We start from the raw sequence: 27,682 nt of genomic DNA, 5'->3' as shown, positions 1-27,682 counted from the left end.
ATTATTTGTGATCTGCGTCATAATAGTCATAATAATAAATTATATTATTTGTGTTATTTATATTATAGTTGTATTTAAAAGACAATTCGCATTCGATTTTAATTGTCATATATATATATTGAACAAATAGTTTAAACAATAATCACCTCTTTAAAAGTGGGTAATTGGGTACCTGAAAGATGGTAATTAGGTCATTGGATTATGGTAATTTTGATTATTTGGGTAATTCCAATCAGTGTGATATAACAGTTCCAATCGCTTGATAATGATAAAAAGATAAAAGACACCCAATTTTGCATGCATGATCTCTATAATGGAATTTTGTTGCAATATATGAAATATGGTGCAATATAGCTTGATAAATACAATATTGCCCAATCAAAAGAGATTCCAGAGCACCACATAAGACATTTGTTGAAGCACATAAGACTGGAAAATGTTAAAGATTTTTTGAAGTATCCTCCAGTTCACAGTCAGGCAGATAGCAGATGTTAAATGCCATTTCTACTTTTCCTCAGAGTGGGCATTCTAGCAAGGTCACTGCTAGGGCATCCTGTAGAATCCTCTAACCAATGATAAAGAAAACTTGGTTGACATCTAAGGATCTGCAGACATGTCTTGTCCTTGATAATGTTAATGATCGGGAGTCTACCATTAAAAAGCCCGTTTGTCAAGAATTGGGTTTATGGGGGTTACTACTGTTTTCCTGTTTGTTTTTCCACAGAAATACTGGTATACTGGTACAATGTTCTTGTACCAGTAATTGTGTAAATGAACACAGGGCTATGTCCGGAGAAACAAAACACTGCCAGCACCATCACCCCATCCCAACTGTTACGAGTGGTTGGAAGAGTATAATGGTATGGGACTTTAGTCATGATACATTTCCAAGTTGTATCAGGAAATTCTACTGCAAAATATCAGGGCATCTACTAGTGATCTAAAACTAAAAAAGTGTTATGTCATGCAATATACCACTGATAAAAAAAACACTGAAGGAAATCAGCAGAGTAAGTTAAACAGAAACAATCCACATGTTCAAATGAATAGGTCAGCACCCTGACTTCATTCCCTCTGAATCCCATTGCTCTTGCATAAACTAAAGAGGCAATTTGAACCAGACATCACATATATTAGTATAGTTCTTTACAACTGATTGCACTGTAAAATGTGTGTGATGTGTGTTGTTATAACTTAAAGATCAAATAACATTTTAGGAACCATTCATTTAAAAATCCAGATAATTCAGAAGGGTTCATAAACATGGTCATAATTAATGTGGAAATTATTTAAAACAGTCATCACCAGACATTGTGTGTTGTATGTTATGTCAGTGCTCTTTAACAGTAACAATTGCTGTCCACTGACGTGACTGTATGCTTCGTTGCACTTCAGAACTCATCCTATTGTTGCAGTCAAATGTGGTATTTCTACAATCAGCCATATATACCTAGTCCACTATGTTCCATGGAGGAGGGGGTATTCTTTGGACAGTGCGCAGTTCCTTTTTGCACATTCCACATTCTATCACACTGGAACAGAGGAGTTTTCATCTCATCTGTCCATAAGACCTTGTTGCAGAACTGCACGGGCTTTTTGCAGCATGACTTTTCTGTTTGTGAGGCTTATGAAAGGTTTGCATCTGGTAAATTGTCTGAAGTCCTGCTGTATTTTCCTCTTATGGGATTCTTTAACACATCTTCGCCCACATCCTGTAGTGTTCTTGTTCAAAGTATTCTTCAGTAAAGGACTGCTGTGATCTCTCATGCTCTGCAAGATTGATTGCTGATGCTATATTTACTTGCATTTTTGCTTTTTTAATGTTACCAAGCACAATGTTTTGCCTGTGCTCATAGATTCATTTATTCTCCTTTTTCAGCCTCACGATGGCCTTATTAACTGTCATTGACACTTGTTTGGTCTTTAGGTTAACATACAATACATGCAAATTCCGCATCTAGTATTAAATCTGTATCATTTGTTCACTTTCTTTGGCATAGACTAGTGATGCAACATCACACAGTTGCCTTGTTGAGAAAATGGTTGTTCTAGTAACCACTTACTTGTGGTGCTTGAAATGGGAATTTCAGCTCCTTGAACATGGGACTATGTATAAAAAGGACTATAATCGCTATATAACTTGGATAACTGGGATACAGAACCAAAATAACATTTTCTCCCTGCCAGCCTACTTACAGATCACTGTGTACTGTGATCCATCCCCAACAGCTGCTAGTGAAGGTTCACTATAGAATAATTTATTTCATGTTTGATTAATGAAATATAGAAGATGCCCTGTTGATGTTTGTGCTTTGTGAATACCATTTATACCATTTATCTTTACAATTACACAATTTTCCTATTATACATGTTCAGTGGGTAAAGTGCTGGTTTTGCTCACATTCATTCTTTGTAGAGATAGGAAATATAGGAGATAGGAGGTTCTGTTTCTATAGGCTATTTTTTTTTAGCACAAAAAAGCCTGTTATATCTTGCTGTGTCCAATGATACAAGCTCAAGCCAACAATATGAAGCAGCTATGTTACTGACAAGTAAAATTAAACAGGAAACTTACTGCTTCTTTAATTATTTATAAAAGTGACTTAAAGAACATCCACAAATCTGAAGGTATTGTGAGTTCTCAGGTCTCTGCAGTCTAAACCTGGGCTTGTTCTCCTTAATTCCAGACCTGGACTTAATCTCTGTTTTCAAAGACTAATATTCATTCAAAATTAATAGGTGTCTTGCTTCACAAAAATATTTATGGCTTACCCATCTCTCAGCTGCTTATGAAACCTTAATGACCACTGAGTTGTCAAGTGATTAGAAAGGCTTTCTGATGCTTTAGTCACCTGGTTTATTTACTGTCCTAAAGATACATCACCTAATTCACTACGCTATATCCCAGTATACCTCAGAGGTATTGGTAAGAGAATGCTATTTGCAATACTTAGGCATTATGTAATGTTTATTTCATATGAGCAACATGCCCCAAAATATAAGACGTATCAATGTAAACGTTATCAGAGATCGCTTATCTCGGAAGCTTTTGTTCGTCCCTTAAAAGGAAGACAACCAAAAGCCACACACTGGTCCCAAAGATTCAAGGTAGTGTTCTCTGCCTCCCTGTGTGAATATGATGTTTCTAGTTTCCAGTCCAAGTACACCATTACGCTATGTGGATGATCTTGATGTTGAAAATGTTTGCAGGTGGTACACTCCTCTAAGAGCAAGTGTTTAAAACAGTTCTATCATTTCTTTACACAGCTGGGCTTATATGAAGAGTATAAAAAAGACAAAAATGGAAAAGAAAAACAGACATACATTCTCTGCTCACAAAGACACAGGCCTTCCTCCAGAGAAGCCCTGCCTCAGTGTATGTTTGCAAGGAAATAAGCTCATGACGTCTTGCAAAGTGATGAGACTCGAATTTCCTGATTTGATCTGAGGGAGTACACTGAGATCTAAAGTTACAAACATATAGATATGAGTGTCATATGTATAACACACACATAAGACATTACATGTAGTATTTTTTTTAACATAGACGTTTTTACTACAGGCACAGTAACAGCTCAGGCTAAGTCACCATTTATCTGTAATAGCAAGCTCAGAATTTGCATACCATTTAATAAACATTCTGGGTATTTCAACTGAATATGTAAAATGAAGTGTTTGAGCTTTAAAAATCAACACAGATACTTAATAAATGCCTTGAAACATGTTATATTAGGATTACGATTAAATTTGCAGGTACGTAGGTCTTCAGGAGAAGTCTCAAACCATTTGGTGAAAGCAACAAAGATGGGCAAAACATCTGCCAGAAAAGCTCAAAAAGAAATTGCTAACATTTCATAGAGCTGGAGAGGGATATAAAAAGATATCAAAGCATTTCGAGATACCAGAAGGCCATAACACAGAAATGGAAGAAACATGGACACCTGCAGACTCAACCAAGTAGAGGACCAAGAAAAATAACTGAAAGAACTGCCAGGAAAATTGTTTAAGAGCTCTGTAAGAATCCAAACCAAACATCAGGGGACCTATAAATGTCCTTAGAGATAAATGGAATAAAAGTTCACCAAGCACAGTTTACACAAGTCTGGATTCTTTGGGAGAAAAGCACAAAGGAAGCCATTGCTTACACAAGGCAGCATGCTTGAATGATATTAACAAACCAGATGAATTTAGGAACAATATTATGTGTTCTGATGAGAGCAAAGTGGAACAATTTGGTCTTAATTAACATAGGAATATGATGGGCCTATGAAGAGGAGAACAGCATTCCAACAGTAAAATATGGTGGCAAATCACTGTTGTTTTTGGGTGTATATCTGCATCAGGGACTTGAAGCTCTGCAGAAAGTGGAAGGAAGAGTGAATACAAGCCAATATCCACAGTTGTAGAGGCTCCTACCTTCAGTCAAAAAGCTAAATGAAGGCCATGCAGTGAAGTAATCTGAGGCATTTGAGAAATTTTAACTTTCATTAAGGTATATATATATGAAAAAGACTCCAGGGAGTAACTGCAGTGTACTGTAGTAACAGATGAAGAGGTAGTCAAAATTGCAGTGAAGTACACAAGACACAAGGTTTCAAGAGAAACAGGGTGTTTGAAACAGAGGTTCTTAATCATCTGTGCAAGCAAAGTTTGTGCAAGCAAAGCAAATATGTGTGTGTGTGTCTATATATATATATATATATATATATATATATATATATATATATTTTTTATTTTTTTTATTTTTAGCATTTATATTATTAACATTTATATTATTAGCATTTATATGTACCACATGGTACTTGGCATTGAACATTGCCTTTCTGCGCTTCCATTTGGTACTTGCAACTTCCTTTGAAATCTAAGACATCAGAAGCACAGCTTTTATGTAACTTTTATATAAATGGAAATCAGATGAGATGACCATCATTGGGTAGAAGGGTTGTTGTATATATGATGAAGGCTCACTGACTGCTCAAAGTTTGAGTGAGGCTGCACAGAAAACGATGAAGGGGCACCTTTCTGTATTAATGAGGCATTGATTTCCACATCACTTCATAATGAACTCATAAATTAGAGCAGACCATAAAACATTGAAACTAAAATATGCTCACTCAGGGAGGTCCTCTTACATAGACTGCCAATGTTCCTTCTTTAAAATGCACTCACACACACACACGCACGCACGCACGCACACACGCACACACACGCGCGCGCAATGTGCATTGTGATATTCAGTATACTGGACCACAAATGGCCATAGAAGCAGTGGTAATGTCTCTTTACTTTCTGCATATAATTAGCCCACTACATGAACTCAGACATTGCCAACAATACAACCTGCAAACAAGTCGCCTTTTATAAATATTTAAAATGCAATCAGCACAGCACCTGTGCCTTCATGTGATTTCGTCAAAGGGGTTATATTTATGCTTTTCTACATTGTCAAATTTGTAAGTAACAGTTGTGTGGAGAACAAAGAAACGCTAACGCGTGGAATCCTCCACTCATTCACCACTTGGATTTAAGATGAATGAGTTTTGCGCACTGGGAGACAGGCGGAATAGAATCCTACTGGCTCGCACAACGTAACTGCGCTGGATTACCGCCGAAATGAGAGAGAGAGAGAGAGAGAGAGAGAGAGAGAGTCGGCATTCCGAATACCTCACACTCAGTCTCCACCTCGCACTGTGGGAAGTAAAACCGTTAGGGACGCACAGGCTGCAGTTCAGACGTTTTCTAGGAGGGCAGGTACAAGGACCCGGGGGATATTGGAGCCCTCTTATTGATCATTCGCATCCACACTTTTCTGAACTCCCCTTGTATCAACGACACTCTTAGTGAAGGCGAACGCTCATGCAGACACCAATGCAAGGATACTGTCAGTTTAATCACTCTCAGTCTGCTAATACACGGACGGAGCTGTGAGCATGTAAAACAGTCACCGCAGGAATGGACAAAAGGAACTACTACGTTGTCGTTCTGATACTTCTTTTTCAAGTGCTGGACTTAACATATGGGCAGTTCTTTCCAGGTAAGTTTATACGCTTGTGTATCCCTCCCACCCCCCTGCACACTAGTTCCGCGCTTTGCAAGCGTGGTTTGAATACTGTAACCCAAGACTGGAGTTGGGCAGACAGGTGTCTGCGTCGCGTAAGAACGAAAGATGAGAGTGTGGCAAAGGAAACTTTAAGTATGCTCGGTGTCTAATTCTGTAAATGCTAAAGCTGCTTTGTGGATGTAACGTTACAATCTTTGATGTCGAAGCTATCTTAGATCTCTTGCTTCCCTCAAAATTAAGTCAGTACAGCCACTGCAGGTTCTAAACTTATTGTATAGTCTTCATGGCTATAGTTATAAAAAAGTGCATGCGAGTGTGAGCCTTTTTTCGTTATCTGAAATTGTATCGTTTATTGTCTAACAGCCCGCATTCTCGCATCATCAGGAATAAAGTTCTTCTTTGCTACTTTGGTCAGCCTGGATGGATATTCAGCCAGAGTATGGATATTCATGTTTTACGTGTTGGTAATAGATGTGTGTTACATATTATGTAACTGTCAATTTAGACACTATATTATTTTAAATTTAATTAGAAGTAAAAAAAAAAAAGTTTATGTTATAATGTTAATAATATAACTATGAATAGCCGGCTGTAGTTAATTTCACAGTAACAATATGCGATTCATTTGATTTATTTTTTTGATAAAATATTCGTCACTGAACACTGACAAAGACAACGGTTGCAAAATTCATATTCCTGTAAACGGGATGGTATTATAATGTTCTACTAGTCCACCACTCTCTCGTTCTCCGTGGGATGGCGCTCTTGACACATCTAAGTCCTTATCTCACGTCAATGAGTTTTCTGTGCAGGAAATAACTGACTGAACGACAAATTTATATGACAAGTGAAAACCAAGAAACATTAATCTATTTTGTAATTCTAGAAATAATAGGCTATATAATAATACGACCGTCACAGCCTAAATACGTTACCATCACAGAAGTAGGCAGCTGTCAGGAAATTTAGGCTGGATTTCATCTGCTATTTCGCAGGTTCATTTATTTATTTGTTTGCTAGAATTTGTAGGCTAAACTTTCCATAAATAAAAAATGACTTAAATTAGGCGTTTTATCAAACATTTAGCCCAAGTAACATGAAAATGTGTAATCAATAAAAAGGGTAGACTCTGTCGTTTAGTTCGACTAAAATTATTATTTTACACTATTTTATAATGTGCCGCTGCGTATAAGAGAAAAAAAATCATGTAGGCTACTCATAGTATGTAATATATAGCCTAATACATCTAAACCATGCGTTAATTATCCCAAATATGAATACAGATGCAGTTAGGCGATTAATATTTTCTGGATAAACTATGAAATAGAACACCAAGTCCATGTAATATTCACTCCATATCCATATCTATGATAAAATTGAAAAATTTATCTGTATTTTGCGCGTTGTATCAGACAGAATAATCGGCTGTCATCGCTCTGCTCGACTACCGTGTGAGTCGCGCGGTAGCAGAGAACCCCCGCGCGCTGCTGAGCACGCACCACTCATTAAAAAGAACAAAATAGACTACTTTGATATGGTAGTCTATTTTTCCCTCAATGACAATAAACTGATTCCCGAACCAGATATCGTGAAAATATTAATTGCACTTTCAGCTTTCGTATGCGATAAGCGGAAGAAGCAGTCTGTCACATTTCAGGGGTTGGCAATAATAAAGGCCTTCTAGGATAACTTTCTTTGTATAATGAACAATCGCTCAACGGACTAAGGTATATATCCCAGAACAATAATAAAAGAGTATTTAGCGTTAATATTTTTCTGGCTTTTTACAACTTTGGTTCAGGGCCGTCCTAACAGGGTAGGGCGAATAGGAATTTGGTTGCCAAACGTAAGCCTTCTCCCGCGTTACTTGAGGTTATCACATAAGGGCACCACGCCAGAGCGCAATGTGAGGTCTTGGACGAGTTACTAGTGAGTCAGCCCACTACAACCCCCTTGAAAAAATCTACCTGTTGAGCTCATGAAATGTGGCCTGCAATATGGTATTACTATTATTGCAAGCGTCTCTCCTTCTAAAAACCCACGTAACACTATAAGAAATAAGCTTGAGCCACGTGGGACATACCTAGATTCTTTGTTTAAAATTTTAGCAAGGCCAATGAAACTCTTTTTTACAAAAGAACCCTTCTTAAAAAGCTGGCAGACCTAGAAATGAATTAAACGTTTATTTAAAAGTTGCCTCAGGGCATCCCTGCTACTTGTTTCAATTTAGAGAGCCATACTGTTTGATAGCCTTAATATTTTATTGACGTGTGTTATGCTTAATTTACACAACTCTTTCATTCCTCGTTGCCATGCGCAATCTGTTGTCCACCATTCCCTGAAAAACGCAGAGTCCCCATCTTGTTGCCTGTAGGCTAAGCGTTTCATTGCGCAGTAATTGTTTTAGAAGTGGCGGATATTGGACGCGTCCGCAGTTGTAATAGGCGTGTGTCTAAGGGACCGATTTCCATTCTGCGTGAGCTTAATTAAATGTCTTTTGCTGGAAGGCGAGACAGAAAACGGGGAACTGCTGTGTCGTGCGCTCTCTTGCTGTCTCTGTTCCTCCAAATGATTGGTGGTTCGATTTCGAAACCTTAGCCTTTGAACGAAGTAGCTCTTCTAACACAAAAATAACAAAAATTGTTTCTATATCGTGTGGATGTGTCAAAGGTTAAATATGCATTTCATTTACTGTCTTTGCAGTAGTTAAAATTTATAGTTAGTTCTTACATTAATAAAGAAGTCATGTAACATGTAGGAACCATAATCCCCACCCACTCTATCTATCTATCTATCTATCTATCTATCTATCTATCTATCTATCTATCTATCTATCTATCTATCTATCTATCTATCTATCTATCTATCTATCTATCTATCTATCTATCTATCTATCTATCTATCTATCTATCTATCTATCTATCTATCTATCTAGTTCCCCCCAGATCTATTTTCCAAAACAAGCCCAGGCAGTAGTATGTAAAATATACAAATATGCTGAAATGTACTCTTTATTCATATTGAAATGTACTTCTAAATTCCATGCATTCACATAGAAATTCACTGATTACTTTTATACTAATGACTTACAGCCATACTTATTTTTAGGTAAAATATGTCAATATCACACATGGCAACGTAATTGGAAAAGGTGGACGTTTCATAAGCCTCCAGTCAATTACGGTCATACATGGGTCAATAGGGCTATTGTCATGTAGTAAGAACAGTCAAGAGCAACAACGGTGGAGACTAGAGTCTTTGCTCCAGAACACTGCGTGACAACAAACAGTTTAGTAGTGACAGTCACTTTCACTTCTATAGATGGAGAAAATTTGTGAGGGAGCCGAATCACAAAGCAAAAAAAAGAAAAATAAGAAAAAAGAAAAATCACAGGGAAACGGAATTCTCGAGTGCTATGGCTGACTTGGGGAAGATGAGTGTAGGGGTGGGGTAGAGAGAGGTGTTTGGAAGTGCAGAGAAAAGAACACTTGAACTGGTCAGAGAAATGAGACACCTGAGAGCGCACAAAAATGGCTTTGCTAGGGCTGTCTGGTCTTAATGGATTTTGCACACATATTTGGATCCATGCACACACGCACGCACATATACATGCACGCACGCACACACACACACACACACACACACACACACACACAAGCACAGCATGTGATCTCACACACACACAGGTGTACACACAGGCAGAGGCATAAGCACGCATGCGCACACACATAGAGGAACTTGATTATTTCCAGTGTGTCCTTTAGAAAGCACCAGGACCATAATTGTTTTCTCAGACCTGCTTGTTATCGCTCTACTCTTGGGTTGCCAGGTTCAGCTTGCCGCAGTTGGCCTCTGACAACCTGTCACTCAGCACCCTGTTTGGTATTCGAGAGACCCAGACAGCTAGAGAGAGTACAAAGGAGAGAGAGAGAGAGAGAGAGAGAGAGAGAGACAGAGAGAGAGAGCGTGAAAGAGAGCGAGAGATGGACACTGCTGGAGGTGTTATCTGCATGACTGTTGGCCTAATCCACCCTTCTTATTCTATTTGGCTGACTAAATGACAGCTCAATACAGCAGCAAAAATACTAGGCAAGTTCAATAGGAGAGAGAGAGTGTGTGAGAGAGACAGATAGATAGATAGATAGATAGATAGATAGATAGATAGATAGATAGATAGAGAGAGAGAGAGAGAGAGAGAGAGAGAAAAAAGGTATGATAGGATTTTTAAAATTCATTGAATGCAGCTGTATACCAAACAAATAGCTTGATCTCACAGAGAATTAATTGGAAACATATCAAGTAATATATCAAATGAGGATAATTTTATTGGATTTCCTATGAATGAAATCATGAAAACGACCAAAGACCTCTAGAGCTACATTAACTCTTCAAACAAGTATTGTACAATTAACATAGCCCTCTCTCTATGTACCTCTTGATAGAGACAGAGAGAGAGGCAGATAGAGAGACAGCACAGAAGAGAGAGAGGGAGATAGAGAGACAGTGAGGAAGAGAGAAAGTGGAAAAGATAGAGAGAGAGAGCAAGGTGACAGTTTCTAAGGAGCAACTCTTCTCCCCGCAGCCATGATCCAGAGTAGGGACATGGGTATTTGGGGCAGGGAGTAAGCATCTCTCTGATCTTACGTGTGTCTGGAGGCTTTAATATGTGATAAAAAGTAATTATATTTTTTCCAGGCTGGATTTACAGACCCTGCCACTCCCTTAAAGATACATGAGTATGAGTGCTAGGGGAGAGAGAGAAAGACAATGAGAGTGAGAGAGAGAGAGAGAGAGAGAGAGAGAGAGAGAAAAAGAGTAAGAGAGAGAGAGCGAGAGAGAAAGCGAGAGAGAGAGAAAATAGCAATATGAGATGGTCAAAGCTAGGGACTGTCATAACATGTCAGAAAACTGTAATTTGCTCTATCACAGGTCTTGCCATTGCTTACACAATGACAGCCCCCTTCTGTTGTACATTACTAGCAACACACACCACCACAACATTTCAGAGTGTCAACTTAAATCACTCCTTTGTTAATTTTTTATGATAAACATGTTGCACTCTTCTGCTTTTGCCAGCAGTGCCTGGGGAAGCCATAACCATCCACATAAAACTTTCCGTCAAACATAAGCCTGCATCTTGCAGCTACGATGAACCACTCTAGGCTCACATGGAACTATTAATGCAAAGAGCAAGGCAAGAGCAGAGCAGAGCCTGTTATATGTAGATCAGCCTGGCTTTGCTCATCATGAGTCTGAAGCTGCAGTAATGATCCTGTCTTAGGGAGGATCATGCTGTTTTGTAGTTAGATGGGGAAACACTCTACCAGTAGGGCTATCAAAGAGATGCTTGTTCACTTGATGCCCAATGAAGCTCACTTCTCTCAGAGACCCTGTCCAAAGTGCGTGTACGGCAATTTTCAAATCAATATGGCTGCAAAAAGCGGGAGACAGAAAGAGGCAAGGTGCAGATCTTGATGTGTCTTCTCAGTCCCACACAGACACACTGATCATGAAGGAAAACTGATGCGAAGGAAGTGTGTTAACTCATGGTCAATTACTTGCTTCACAAATTACTGCAACCCAGAAACATATAGAGGGGCAGACAGACGTTGCCATACTGGCAACAGGGCATAATGACAGAGACCCACAAAGAGAGTGAAAGAGAGAGACAGCTTGGGAGAGTTAAATAGAGTGAGACATATGCAGAGTAAGTCAGAGAGAGAGAGAGACAGGTGGTGTATGGTATTGGCACTGTAAGTTAGACATAGCCAATCCTGAGAGAGCTGAGTGGAACAGTACAAACATCATATGGTTAGCACTGAGAAATGTCCTCTCCTTCTGTTTACTCTACAATCCTTTGACAAATAAACACACACACACACACACACACACACACACACGCATGCACGCACACAAGCAAGCACGCATGCACGCACGCACGTATGCACACACGCACACACACACCCAAAAGAGAGGCTGTTTCTTATTCTCTCTCAACTGTTAAGTTCTCCACCATCTATACAGCTTTGTTCTGACAAACTGGCACCAAATATATTCACTCACTGAAATGAGACACTCCTAAAGACCTTTCTGTATGTTAAGCTTCTGCAAAAGGTAAATAAAATGGTTTACAGAAATCTATGGCAAAATGATGTAGGAATTATCAGATACCATGAATATGAAATGGAAACACCATTATGTCGATTGGGTACTGTAATAGACTAGATATATTATACAGTAGTCGGCTTTTGAGGCAAGCAAATAGATTTCTGTCTCAGAAGCAGACTACTATCTAATCCATTGGCTCAAAGTACTTTCCATTGGCTCAAAAGGCACTCTCCCTTATCTCAATGACTCTGTCTCTGTCTCTCACTTTCTCTCTCTCTCACACACACACACAAATACACACATACAGATCCATTCATAAATTGATTGTTCAGGATCCATCAATAAATTACATATAATTGGTCTCAGACAGAGACGGATGCTAACGTAAATTTGGACTTGATTAATTGATAATTATACCTACTATTATGCCAACAAATTTCATGTGCGGTTGATGGACCAGAATTTGAATAGTGGAGAAAAGCTGTCAAAGGCCTCCTTTCTGGTTTATTTGTGTCTGGTTTATACTGTAATTATCTTCTAGGCCAGCTGTTCCTTTATGCACTTCTGTAAATAAAGCACTTGCACACTTGTGAGGATACCATATCTTAGTCAGTGTTGGCACCAATCAATTCTGACCATGTTTAATGTCTTCCCTATTACTTTAACTAGTCGGTTACTTTCCATTAAGAGTTCTTCAAAATATTTTAGTCAGGGTGTTTCTGATATGTGCAATTATACTAGAGTTTTGCTTATGCCAACTGTATTCACCAGGTGTGGAAGCATTGCTGTTTCAGTGAATTCATTCCTATTTAAGTTTTCCTGATTCAGACTGTGAGCTGAAGACCTTGTGAACTGAATTTATTTCCTAAATTAAACCTGCATTAAGATCAGACCTACTACTTATTTTTAGCACGAATACAGACTTGCAAATATCCCAAAATGGTTTGTTTGTACATGCAATGGCTAACTTAAACTGCCATTGCATGGCTGATGACAGTGAGAAAATATGAGAAAAAGACTAAATTTCTTCAGAAACCACTCCATAAAATTACTAGTAGAATAACAGGGAAGCTTAGTGTGAGCCCACAAACACAGCCACTCAAATACATCCGCAAAAATTCAGACACTCAAACACCGCCACTCAAACACAATCCCTCAAACACAGGTTTTTAAGCACAAAGGTTGTGCTGGGTACTACAGAAAATCTCTAAAATCAGAAAATAGATTTGTGTTGTAGCTCATTGTATCCTATCAGATAATCTGCTGTGAACAGCTAAGAAACCTGTGTGCAGGAACGGAGGATCAACTGTTGAAACATTTTGCTTCTTATCATCCTTTTGAAACAGAAAGGAAGTCATAATGAGATTCATCCACCACATGCCCCCAATAAGGTGTAATTGTATGTTTTACCAGTGACCTAGTCATAGTTTTAGCTGTATCATGCCTAAGATACGTAAGTGAAGTGTGTATAACTGACCTTAATATTTTACCTCATTTGCAACTTTTAGAAGAAAACAAGAAGAGAAAGTGTTAGATAGATAGATAGATAGATAGATAGATAGATAGATAGATAGATAGATAGATAGATAGATAGATAAGAGAGAGCAGGAAAGTTAGCTGAACAAAGAGAAACTGCTGTAATGAATTGGGTGGCTCTTTAGACAAGGACTTTGTCAGAAGTTGAGAGGACAGGAGTAATGAGGCCCCTTTGTACATCCTCTCTATCTCTCTCTCTCTCTCTCTCTCTCTCTCTCTCTCTCTCTCTCTCTCTCTCTCACACAGACACACACACACACACACACACACACACACACACAGTCTGTCTGTCTTTTTCTCTGTCTCTTTTTTTCCCCTCTCTGGGGACACCATTAACCTTTCAGAGCTCTTACAGACATCGGACAGATCCTTGTGGAGCGACGGAGAGGCAGGTCTTTTTTTTTTACCTAGTGGAAGATTAAAACAGCTTTTAATTGGTGGGGTACTGGTGATTTGCTAGAGTGGGTTCACACTTTCACAGCATTGCTTGTGGGCCTGTGAAAAGGTCAGTCAAGAGGGCAGAGTTTTTAAGAAAAGAGAAAGCTATGGTAGAAGTTTTTATAGAGACAAGGCTATGCTGCTAAAAGGTGAATACTTAGGGGCAAAGGTTATGCATAGGAAAAGAGTTCAGTTAAAGAATAAACGAGGGGAAGGAGGATAACTTTGGTGGCAGTGCGTGTGCACACGTGTGCGTGCGTGTGTGTATGTGGTTTTGTGGAAGAGAAGGAACCCCCTAGATATATCCAACTGACCACCACCAGAGTTTTGTTTTCATCTTTGAAAATATCTAATCACAATTTTCATGGCTTTTAGTATAACATGTAATCATTACTCCCAACTTGTTAAATGTGTTTTTCCCTTTCCCAAGATGGCCTTATCAGCATTCTAAGGGAAAAGCTCAAGCCTTCTCCTTTTTGAAGGAAAGGCTGTTTCATCTGTTCTTGAAGTAAAAGCAATTTTCATTTCCCGCAACCCCATTGTTCAAAGTGACAGTTTTAATTTGACTGTTTTCACCTTCTATTCTTTCATCGATGCACATTTACGTCGGGGCTGACGGCTATTAATTATGTGAAAATTCAAAGGGATCGTTAAAAAAACGGATGAATTAAGTGCTCTACATAATAGTGCAAGTGCAAGGCTTGACAGGAGCTCCTTCGTGTGCCAGCATATGCCTTAAGTACCGGCTAATGAGAAAATACCTAAATCATGGCTTTTTTGGCTTAAATCTTAAAACATACCCTACATTATTATAAATGGCAATGTATTGCCTTTTCTTTAGGGTGTACTATTGTTATTGATGAGGTGCAGTGTTGAGGGCTACTGGCTTGAATACTTTATGCTGGCTAGTGATGTTTTGGATAACAATGTATATTTAAGCGCTTGACCCACAGGGATTTATTTATTAGGACACATTCACAGCAGAACACAGGAACAACCGCATGTCTGAAGCATTTTTTTATGTGTGTGTGTGTGTGTGGGGGGGGGGGGGTTGTCTGGGGGAGGGGATTTAAATTGAAAAATTGATAATGATGCTAAAATGAATGAATCTGACTACTTAGCACAAACAGATTTCAATATGTTCAATATGGTTTTAAAACGATTTATTATTACCACTTATTGTAAAGATTTTGCAAAAATCCAACTGAATTCATTCCGATTACAGATTAAGACTGAAGTGTTTACTCATTAATCTGATGAAAATCAGTTTACATGCATGCTACAAGTAATCTGATCTGACATGTGTACTATTCTATATGTTACCATGACAACAAACTTCACATGAGTCTAGTCAGCACAAGAGAAGCCTTGTATGTTACATTAGTTTGCATTAGTTAGTTTGTAGTTTACATTAGTTTTTTAATTTTATTTCTTAATTGCGTTAAAATTATGACAGACTCAGTAAAATGAGCTTCAAATTCACGTTAGAGAAAGGCATTCCAAGGCATGTGAGCTGGATGCCAGTTCCACTGCCGACAACAAGAAACCTGTGGATGAAAGTGCTCAGTAAAGACTGGTGGGAGAGTCGTACTATAGGAATTCTCAGTTCGCATGAACCCACTGTCCTTCATTTGCTCAAATACTTGTTTGAAAAAATTGGCATTTCGTGCTCGTCCACCCTGCTAACTATTTTAGCTATATTTAACTATATTTCTTTTAAAGTTTGCAGCATAAATGTCTTCACTTCTGCAGACCAGTTTTTCGTTCCGGCTTTAGTGAATTTTGTAAACTTCCGATATGACACATAGGTATGTCTATATGTGCAGTTTTCCGATTGGGAATGTAATCAGATCCTAGTGTTTATTTGGCTATTCTTCTATTTAATGGATTATTTAAAGGATTACACACTTCGTTCAGTTGTATTAGGAATATCCTAGGTTGTATTCGGAATGGACTCAATTAGCCTGGACTAGCCTATTCCGTTTGAGCTATTAGTCGGATTATTAATGGATTATCAGACAATAATCAAAACATAAAATAGGTCACCTAAGATGGTTTTACTCAGCAGCATTAATACAAACTTCAACAAAGGTTTAGGCAACAGTTTATTTTTCAGTATTCATCAGAATTTGGACTTTTCTAAGCAAAACTCATCTGAACAGAAAGTGTTTTAGAATAAAACAAAAGACGCACATATCAAAAACAACAAAACAAAAATAAAACAAAAACGAAGTCAAAACTTTATTATTGTTTCCCTGAGAGTAGGTTGCATTAAAGCTATTCCCCATTCCCGTCGACACTGCAGGAATATTTTTCATTGCATCCCTATACACATGGGCCACTGCGGTAAGTTGTGTCCGTGTATGAAATAACAAATGTCATGAGGGGCTGTGAGTTCCCACACAGCTTTAGATGTAAAATGGGCTTTAGAGAGGCAGCCAGGCGAGTATAAAACAAATAAACAGAATTGAATTGATGTCCTGTAAATGGACAGGTGTCTGTGTTAACGCTGTGCTTTTTGCTCCTTTTTGGTCTTAACTCCTGTTTACGTAAAACATTCACAAAGGCTTAGTTAATCATACTATACACTACTTGTTATAAATGTATAAAACACTTGGTGGCATTACATGTTGTCTAAAATTAAATTGGTACCATAGTCTCCTGATGCCAAAATAGTGACAGACTGATTAATGGTGTTGGTAAGTAGATGTCTCCTCTCTCTTCATCCCTTCCTGTGAGGCAGATAAATCTTCCTTTGTTTTTGCCTCTGTTATGTGTATATGTGTGTGTGTATGTTTGTGTGAGCCCTCTATGCTGAATCACTTTCCTTCGTGAATTCCAAAGATCATATTTGGCACCAAGTAGGCACCGATACTGTTACATAAATTAAATAAGTGTCTGCATGTAAAATGTTGATGAGGTGATTAGTGAGGTCAGAGGATTTGGAGTGATTATCTATGGCTTGGTTGTGTTGTACAGCTACGGGTCTTCATCACCTTCTGTAATCTTACTCTAGATAATCTTACTCATCCAGAATTCTAGAACTTTACACAGTTTATCCTTGAAATCTCCCACAGGACCCATAATAAATGATAACCAGTGACATCCAAGTGCGGCACCCAAAGCTCTAACCTTCCACAATTGGTTAGAAATGTCCTGCTCACCTTTCAGAAAACGTTACTCCCTTCTCCATTAAACTGTAGGGTACATCACACAGAGGTAAACACCTGCTAGCCTGAACGTAATCATGAATTCCGGTGTGGTCAAAAAACAAAACATGATGTGCTGAGGTTTGCCCCTTTCATACTTCTCTCTCAAGCTTCTATCAGACATTCTCTCTCTATATTCATCCTCTCTCTCGCCTTTTTTACTCTCCTCTTCTTCCAGAGTCTCTGCACAGGCCCATGCCTGTGCACGGATCCCTAGTCCATCCATTAGCTGATTTACCATCATTGCCTCGTCCTACCTGCAGGCTACCTGATTGAGCGCTTCTTTGTAGTGCAGGGTACCCAATCACAATCACAGCTATTTCCCACAGGAAGATCATAAATGCGCTATAGATATATATGAAAGAGATAAGAATAAGAATAAATTTAAGAATAGGAAAGAGGGAGAAAAAATGGAGGAAATATTTGGCTCTGGGAGGGAACTTCACTGTGAAATCAGTCTTGATGGGATTCTGGAGCTCCAAATGCAACTACATAAACATGGAAAATCCTTTTATGGCTTTACACATTCTTGGGCTCCTTGACAGTCTGAAGAGCGTTGCCAACAGAAGAGCAATACCGACATTTTTTTCCCCAGACAATGTTTTTTTCCTTTATCCTATGGTACTACGAATATAGGCTACATGTAAATGAGATGTGCCATGTGTCTATGCCATGATGGCACTGCTGCTCTGGCCAGCTCTGCCAACAGTCGTCTTTGTTGCATGGAAGGCACCAAGTGGAGGCTGCGGAGGAGTCCACGGGCTCTATCAACCTATAGCCTTCCTTCTCAATCTGTCAACCTGTGACCTTCCTTCCTTCTCAGGTGTGCCGCTGCCTACTGTCACATTATTCATTCAGGAGATGCATATTCCCCTCAAAGGTCTGCATTTGAAGAGAGAGACAGATGTAAAGCTCTAAAAGCCTGTGAATGTGTGCGCATGTGTGTGTCTGTGTATGTGCAATCCTAACTCATAATGGCTATAATGCTGCAAAGTTGTGAAGGTATATCATCGAATCTGTCAAACCCTATGGTGGCTTAGGGAAACATTATAGAATCTCTTAGTACAAGAATGTGTGTTTTTAATTTACAAGCAGAATGAGTGAGGGAGAGACTTCTGAAAGAGAGGGATTGGCTTCGCAATTCCAGAAATCTCATGCTGAATATGTGTATTTAACTTGTGTGTGTGTGTGTGTGTGTGTGTGTGTGTGTGTGTGTGTGTGTGTGTGTGTCCTATACGCTTTAGGTAAGTGTTTTGCTTCTTCTAACAGTCAATTTCTTGCTTAATGAGCAGGTAATCACTGCAGTTTTTCTGAGCGATGCAGACAAATCTCATGTTCATGTTCTCTCTCTCTCTCTCTCTCTCTCTCTCTCTCTCTCTCTCACTAATCCTTAAGTTCTTTTACTTTCTTTTGTGAACACTCATACTCACACATTCAGTAGCCACTATGTAAACATATTCTTGTTGTTAATAGTCTGTCATAATGAAGAAGGATGTAATTGAATTCGCACCAGGTAGTGTTTGATCTTTCATCTTCGGCTTGTCAGTGGCATAAAAGATGCATGGATACAAGGATAAATGGATCTTGCTTTGTTATGACATATTGCAAAGCAATAAGTCTTACGTTCGCATCTGGCCATCAAAAAGACCAAAACTTCAGGGAATGTGTTTGCTGTCTTAACACCACTCAAATCATGATTAAAATCTTAACAAATGGTGTTATAAAGGAACCAGGTATGCAGGGAAGTGCTTATATTTATTGGGTAACTGTGGATAACCCTCAAGTGGAGGCAGAATATCTACATTTCTTATTCTTGCTCCAGCGGCTCTGCAGAGGTTTGGCTGGGCATGAGATGCCATTGGGACAGGTGAGGAATACAACTATGCAGCAGGTCTATGCCCATAGACTCAAGCAGCAACACGGATAGGTGTCTATCAAGATGTTACTCTCGGAATTTTAATTCAATTGTATTTCTACGGCCCCCATGCACCATCTGAGACAGAGACAAAGCCTTGCAGAACGCTGAGAGCCGGGAAATGTTGGAAGTCTAAGGAGAGTGACCTGGGCTATGATGTTAGGCCCTTGTCCTGAGAGCTACCACAGACATTGCTGATGCGGGGCCTGAAAAAAAAGGGTCCTAACTGTCCTGCTCAGGTAAAAGACAGCAAATCAGGTGTTTGCCTCCCTTGTTTCATCTGTCAGCTATTGTGGTGGGTCGTGAACACTAAACTGATGATCTTAACACTGTGGCTTACAACCGCTGCAGTTTCTTCTCTGTGTCTCCTGTAAATTATATACTACATAAGCAAACCAGTAGTAAAATCACATTCAACATTTTTATGGTGAGCTTTGTTTATATGATCAGTCTGTGAAAAACAATGCAACTCAATTGTGAGAAGGTGTATAATCATGAGATGATGAAACATCATAAAGTTATTTGATGAAGCGACATTTGGCTTATGCCGAGCACACTAACAGTCACATAGGAAGTGTACATGCAAACACACCCACACAAGCATGCACACACACAGACAGCCTGGAGGTCTCATTTATGCAGCCCGTCGACAGCTCTCATTATCATTGTAGAGCTCTCTGAGGGAGCTGCGAGAGCTGTGGGGGAGATCTTCATTTGTATGTGCAGTGCTTGATTAGTCTGGTCTGTCAGGCTAATGATAGATCAGGGAGAATGTGCTCAAAAGCTAATGGAGCTCAGCCACGTCCCCCAACTGGCCCTGAAACAATTCGACTTGATCAGCCTGGACCCTGCAGTCTGAAACCACACACACACACACACACACACACACACACACACACACACACAAACATATGCATTCGCCATATTCGCTAAAAAAACCACAAAATAACATCTAAACATATACTCACTGGTGCTCCCATGCACTCAACTGCACTCTGATACTCTCTCTCTCTCTCTCTCTCTCTCTCTCTCTCTCTCTCTCTCTCTCTCTCTCTCTCTCTCTCTCTCACACACACACACACACACACACTGTTCTGCTCCAGTGGACCTGGCTAGTACTGCCTGCTTTGCCACAAGGCACCAATGTCCTCCCACTGACTCTTAGGCCATGGGAAGAGACTGCTGGAAAAGTAGATCACCTGGTTTTGTTTTTCTGCTTTGTTTTTCATTCTTCTGGATGTGTGTGTATGTGTGTGTGTGTGTGTGTGTGTGTGTGTGTGTGTGTGTGTGTGTGTGTGTGTTCAATGACACTTTTGTGTGGAAGGTAGGGAGGTGGGATGAGATGAATGCCAGCCTATTCTGCAAGGTTTGCAAGGTTGGCTTGTCCTTCTTGTGTGTGTGTAATGCTGAATATGTGTTTCCTTGCTCTTAGTGAATATCTCTTTTTGACATGTGTTTTAAGCTACTGTAAACTCTCATAAATATATTCTGACTGAGCATGATGTTTTTGCAGCATGTCTTTGTATGTATTGTTTAATTTAATGTAAGAAGAACAGGTAATACCAAAGCAACTTATAAGATGCCAAAGCATGTTACAGTGCTAGGAAAAGCTGAATTTCTTTATGAAATTGTGTGTGTGTATGTGTGTGTGTGTGTATGGGTGTGGGTGGGTGCATGTGCATGAATTTCTGTGTATGACAGTTGGTGATGCAAGGGTCTTATTTCTTAGTGCTCCCCCTGATGTGTTACTCATTACTGAACTGAAGCACTTGCACGTGTGACTTTTATACCAAATGATTAAAAGACCTCACACACTCACACACACACACACACACACACACACACACACACACACACACACACACACACACAAACTCTGCTGTTCCATGGTCCCCTGAAGCTTTAAAGGTTTAAATTGCAGAGATGCAACTGGTATCAGACAGTGGCCATTAGCACACTCAGCCTATTTGCTCTCATTAAACCCACCCCTCCATCTCATGAAACCCACCCCTGCATCTCCGACCCTCCACATCTGGCTCAGAGTTTTGCCCCTAAACTGAGAACAAAGTTCCTATCTCACCCTGGTGTAACGTGTCTGTGGGCACTTTAATAAATAAATAAATTAATAAAGTCTAACCAAATTCTCAATAGCCCACAGACAAAGAACAAAGGGCACTGACAAATGAAATTGACTTTCATCCCGGGGCTTGTGTGTGTGTGTGTGTGTGTGTGTGTGTGTGTGTGTGTGTGTGTGTGTGCGTGCATGTGTGTATCTTCGGTTACCTGTGTTATGAATAATTTCTCACTGGACTTTTAATGGGCTCCCCTACAGAATATTTAATAAACGGAGCTGGGGGACACAGAGCAGTTAGCTGTAATTACAGGCTGGAGATTGACTCTGCTTCTCAGCTTTGTTCATAAAATTGGTTAGACCCAGATAATCTACTGATCTGATACATATACAGTGTATTGGATTTTCACTGTGTTAATCAGTTAATGTGTATTGATAGCACTGCAGTTTGACATGAAAATAAAGCAAGTAAAGTAGGTTAGGGGCCTGGACCCGTCTCCATTGTACATCTGAGTTCTGTAAATTGTTTGACAAAACAATTTACAGTAAAATAACTTTTCAAATACATTTTTACAAATACAACTGATGTGATAGTAGTGTGTGGATGCACAGAATTAATTTAATAACATTACTTCTAATAAAAATTATATCATATGCAGCTGAAGAGCTGAATTTATCCCTCAGATTATGTATGTGTGTGTGTGTGTGTGTGTGTGTGTGTGTGTGTGTACGAGCCTGTGATTCCCTCACTCAGTACCTCCAATGAGACCTGAACTTTGAACCCACCCAAATCTGAAGCAGTCGGTCTCGTGTCAGACACACGTCTAAACCTCTCTCCCTCCCCTCTTCTCTCCTTTTTTCATCTTTAATGATACCACTCTCAGGTTCCTTGGCAATGCTACTGATCTTCTAATATTCAGTTTTCTTCTCTCTTTACCTAGTTCTTCTAACCCTGTTAGAATATTAAAGCTAATTGCTGCACATCTCCACTCAGAAGGGCTTCCAGCCCAGAAACACATTGGAAGCTTTGCCATATCTAGAAAAAGGTTAGGATACATTAGCATTTAAATTAGCTGAAGAGGAATGCCAATAAAAAAGCTAACTTTGTTGGTCAAAGGATGTGTGCTTTTTCAAGCTGTTTAAAATTTAGAAGCTGAGTCACTGAATTTAAATGGTTCACCATCCTTTTGTGATTGTTAATAGTTTGACATTATTGCATCTATGTTAATATTATGATCACTGCGAGGGCATTAAAATAATATTATTAAGCCATAACATGATTTTTTAAACTGAACTAAGCAATATTGCTGTGCTAAATATTGTAGTTAACTGTGAGGTGTTGGAAAGGTTGTGTGGACTTTTACAGAATGCAACTTCAAATGACTAAGAGACAGTATTTTACTTGGGAAAAAGCTTTTCTGTAAGTATGGGAATCTGGTACTTCTCTGTTCCTGGGCAGAGATGGCTGGACCTCATGCACTTTGACTTGGAAATAGAGTATAGTGTCAGAGTATAATATAAATTAGAGTACAGTATAACATCTGGTCTGTGATATTTTATTTATTTATTGCTTTGAAAAATGTTTTCTATGTATGAAATGACTGCTAAAGACCACTAAGAGAATTTCAAACAGCTATATTTAAATTTCCAACAGCCATTTTTCAAAAACAAGCTTTATAAGGAGGGATGAATCAGTCATTGAGTAACACACTCTGAAATATGTACTCTAAAACAAGTAGAAAATGAACAACTACATAGATAGTCATCAGTGAGCCAGTCTGCTAGCAGTACTTAGAACTGACTCAAGACCTGACCTCTGAACCTCATTCCAAAAGAATCTGATGAGATTAAAACATTTCTCTGTCATTCTCATTGGCATAATCCAGTCCTCAAACAGGTGAAGCATTATGTTTCAAATTTTTAGAGACCTGCAGTGAAATATGGCAGTTTTTGTAGGCAGGTTCTATAAATGAGAAAAAGTTAGGCCACAGTATCTACTGTAAAGGCCCATTACAATACAAACCCAAGATGATTTATTATAACCACCAATTATAAAATTAAATATACTATAGCTTTTATTAGAATACTATAGTGCTTTTATTAGAATTACGTGCTAATAGTGCCTAACAGAGAGGATGCATAGTCACAGTGTAAATCAAGGTTAATTCTGGTAGCTGCATGCTCTGTTGTTGTACATAATGAATCTAATCACTATCATTAGTCCTGATGACCACATGACCTCCTCTTATTACAGTAATATGGACAGCTATGTGTGGAAAACTACACACAAAAGGAAATCCATGAAATCCCTATGTATCTATCCCTTAATTCCTTGACTGCCTTAGGTATTTGTTACTGACCTATCCAAATGTGACCAGTGTTTGAACCAGCTCAATAACAAAGAATTGTTAAATATGTTTACCTACACACTGTAAAATGAGTTTTACTTGACTGAATTAAGTACTGTATATATTACTAATCTGAAGTGATTGAGTATTGTTAATATCATAGACAATACCATATACTTTATTTCCAGTATGTAATTATGATTATCCAATTATTTATTAGATTATTAGATAATTATTTATATGTAGCAATGAACTATGTGAATCTTCTTCATTGGCTGAACAAACTTAATTCAGTCCAAAACTTGTATTAATGTTTTATTATTGTACTATTGCATGGCAAGAAGTGTGTCTTTTTAGGCCAGCTTTAAGTCAGGTGAAAACATAATATCAGCTGTGACACAAATAGATCAATATATAATCTGGTGTGTTCTAATCAGGTCCTTGTCCATCAGGTACTAGTCAGTAAATCCATTTGGCACCATGTGCACTTGCCAGCTGCACATCTATCTTCATCTCATCCTGACAGCCGACAGAAAACTCTACAGGAAAGGATGTCTGTCACAAGCAGGGCTGACAGACAACTGTACAGGAAAGGAAGTCTGCCTCACAACTGTATAGGAAAGAAAGTCTATCACCAGCAAGGCTGACACACAATTGTATAGAAAAGGAAGTCTAACACCAACAAGGCTGACACACAATTGTATAGGAAAGGAAGTCTAACACCAACAAGGCTGACACAATTGTATATGAAAAGAAATCTATCACCAGCATGGCTGACAAACAACTGTGCAGGAAAGGCTGGAACCCTAGCTTTCCTATGACTTCACTCTTGTATGCAAAATTGAAAAAAACAAACAAGCAAAGCAAAAATTAAACAAGCAAATAAATAAGCATTTATTTACTTTCTAATGTTATATTTAATTTAGATTATTATTAGCTGAAGAGAGATGTGTATATGGTAATTACTGGACAAGACAAAGTTACTTGTTTAGAAGCTTTAATCAAGTAAAAAATTAAGGATGAGCATGCTTTAAAATGTACATGGAAATGTGGTCACACATGGAAAGTTAAAATGGAATGTTCTAATCGTTATTTAGCCTTATTGAGACTTGCATACCTCTTCATTTAGAATATGCATTTATACATTAAACACAAAATCTATGACTAATAAAAGTTCATTGTTTCTTTCCGGTCTGAAGGGATTCAATGTATTGCTTGCTTGCCTAACAACAATCGACAATGATATTACAGTAGACTACAAAAGACTACAAAATAATGCAATAATGGACAAAATATATCATCTATCTCTTCAGATCAGTTATAGTACATATAGTGTTTTTGTTGCTTAGCATAGTTGTTTTGATTTTAGCCATACTGTTGAGTTAACTGTCACTAGCTGTTGACATCACACATTGTCCTGAATCTAGGGTGTGTATTTATTTGTAGTATACTTAACCTTGACCATTTGCAGAATAAAAGCTATAAAATACAGCCTTATTTTCAAGAAGCTGGACACATTTTACCATTTAGAAAAAGGAAAGAGGATGGTACCTCTCTCTCTCTCTCTCTCTCTCTCTCTCTCTCTCTCTCTCTCTCTCTCTCTCTCTCTCTCTCTCACTCTCTCTCTCTCACACAAACACACACACACACACACACACTCAGGGGTCATTACGGTCCATACGATGGTAGGAAAAAGTATGGTGGGTTCAGGTATCTGTGTGCGTGTGTGTGTGTGTGTGTGTGTGTGTGTGTGTGTGTGTGTGTGTGTCCTAATGTCCTGCTAAACCCATTCCCTTTTCTCTCAGGGTGAAATTGCTGTCTTCATCCTGGCTGTGTGTACAAGCCCCCGTCTACGAAGCTGCCCATTTATTACCTGCTCGCAGGTGCAAATGGAGCAAATCGCTGCTGTCCATCAGACAGTGGGAGGCATGAGCATGCCCTACTGGGCTGCTGACCACCCCCCTCTCCCACACCCACACACCCACATATGCATACACTTCTCTGGGTTTTTGGCCGCTCCCTGTGTACTGACGTGGCCACATGCTTGCGCACACCCTCATTGAAGTATCTGAAATGCTCTGACTGTTCTGACCGCCCTCTTTTCACACACATGCACTCACAGAGGGGCCAATGACATGACATTAAAAAGCTCTTGCATGTTAATGTGTCTCTCTCTAATGTTAAAGGGGGTAATGACTGGGAAAAGGCAGTCAGGTGCAGCTCAATTTAGGGGCTAAGGCCATCTATTCTCCCTGCTGGAGTGCACTGCTTAATGAAGCATCCCATCTCTACTAATCTCACACACACACACACACACACACACACACACACACACACACACACACACACACACACACACACACACACACACTGTACTGTATAGTCAACATGGCAGGGCACAGCTGTTCAATTGGAGCCTGGCTGAAGTCTTTGAGCTCCGCCCCGGATTCACGTTGTCTTCACATTGTGGCTCTTCTCCTGTCTTAAGACTACCATGATATATGGGTCAGAATCCTCCAAGCAGCCCACATGGAGAATTCAGTGTTCATCAGCTTGGGCTTTGACTTAATGGATCCTGTTATTGTGGCAGTGTTAAGACTGCCATTACAACTTACAGGTCTCAGTCCAGAACACATTGGGCCTTATTCACCAACCATTCTTAAGAAAACATTCCTTCTTAAAACACACTTAAAATACACAAAGATTCTGACATTGATCAAGGTTTTCTTATTTGGGATTTGTTCTTATGTAAGAAAAGATTCTCCTTACACTTGAGAGCACACTTATGCACATTTGAGCACTGCATGCTTATGCAAAATAATTGTTCCTTACATTTTCTTCAGTTACACAGGTAAATAATATTATAGGATTAAATTACAATAATATTTTGATCATAATATTTTAAAATAATTATTTTAATTATTTTAGAAAGCATTGTGGTCTTTTAAAATGAAATAAATACTACACTAACTCTTAAATTCACATTAGTTATACTATTTGGGAACCACACCATCAATAATTAAAAAAAAACTTGCATCTGGCTGTCTCCATTGTGCAGTTATTAAGAAAAATAGATTTTTGAGAAATAAAGTTAGGAGCAGGGGTGTTGTTAAGGATGGGCTTTCAGTGCTTACGCCCCAAATCTTTTGATACCAGCCCTGGGGGATTTGTTCCCCTTGGGTAACATTACTGAAAAACATTTTCAAACAATTCAAGGACAGTGTTCCGATTAAATTACCGCAGATACATTTGTAATAGTTGACCAATGCTCATCTCTGGCCATTCTAGAGGAAAACTATTTCATGACTAGGCTCAAACCATGGGAGCTGGAGTCCCAAATAAAAAAAAGCCTCAGTCAATTTTGAGACATAAAGTTGTAATTTAAAGGTGTAATTGAGCATTTTTTTAAAAGTGTTGCCAAAACAGGATTCCATTCTATGGGGATTGGCAGGGCAATTGCTTATTCTAATGAGGAACAACTGCCAAGCACTTCAATTTGCGAGAACAATGCGACTCATCATTATAAGAACAAACATGTGAACATAGATACGTAGACTTTACCTTATAAATTTGATGAACAAATTTAAGGAAAAACTGGAAAGTTTTGGTCAGTGAGGCCCTTGGCTGTTTTCAGGACCTGACAGTGAACATTTTTATCATTTTGTGCACTATGCACCTTCCAGTGTGCAACGGTGAGAGGGCAGGTGCAATGAAGTCATTGATGTCCTGGGTCAAGGCACTGGCATATCTGAGAAAAGGGAAGTTATTGAGGATAAAAAAAAACAAAGTAACATGTCTAATTTCTTCAAGTGACTGGTGATTCCATGATGACCAAAATGCATACTGGAAATGCAGGAAATCACAGTTAGCCATGGAATACCTTCTACAACAATCCGAGTTCTGATACTGCAGAAGATAGATATGATGAGTAATGTTTATAGAACTGGCGAGGTTTTTGATATAGCTCAAACTCTTCACTTCACCAGGTCAAGATTG

General features: G+C 38.9%; 1 protein-coding gene across 9 annotated transcripts in view; it reads left to right on the top strand.

Annotated features, from left to right (window-relative positions):
• Window positions 1-5,697: 5,697 nt before the first annotated feature.
• ptprt (protein tyrosine phosphatase receptor type T) overlaps window positions 5,698-27,682 on the top strand; it is a 199,195-nt gene continuing 177,210 nt past the window's right edge. For all 9 annotated transcript variants that reach the window (XM_035524516.2, XM_081717582.1, XM_081717581.1 and 6 more), the window contains exon 1: window positions 5,698-6,034. In XM_035524516.2, coding sequence (XP_035380409.1) covers window positions 5,953-6,034 — 82 coding nt within the window. In that variant the 5' untranslated portion in view covers window positions 5,698-5,952. The remainder of the gene's footprint in view (window positions 6,035-27,682) is intronic.

This window comes from Electrophorus electricus, chromosome 7 (genome assembly GCF_041902795.1).
Source record: "Electrophorus electricus isolate QZ-2024a chromosome 7, ASM4190279v1, whole genome shotgun sequence".
NCBI lineage: Eukaryota > Metazoa > Chordata > Actinopteri > Gymnotiformes > Gymnotidae > Electrophorus > Electrophorus electricus.
This window is presented reverse-complemented; position numbering and strand designations above follow the sequence as displayed.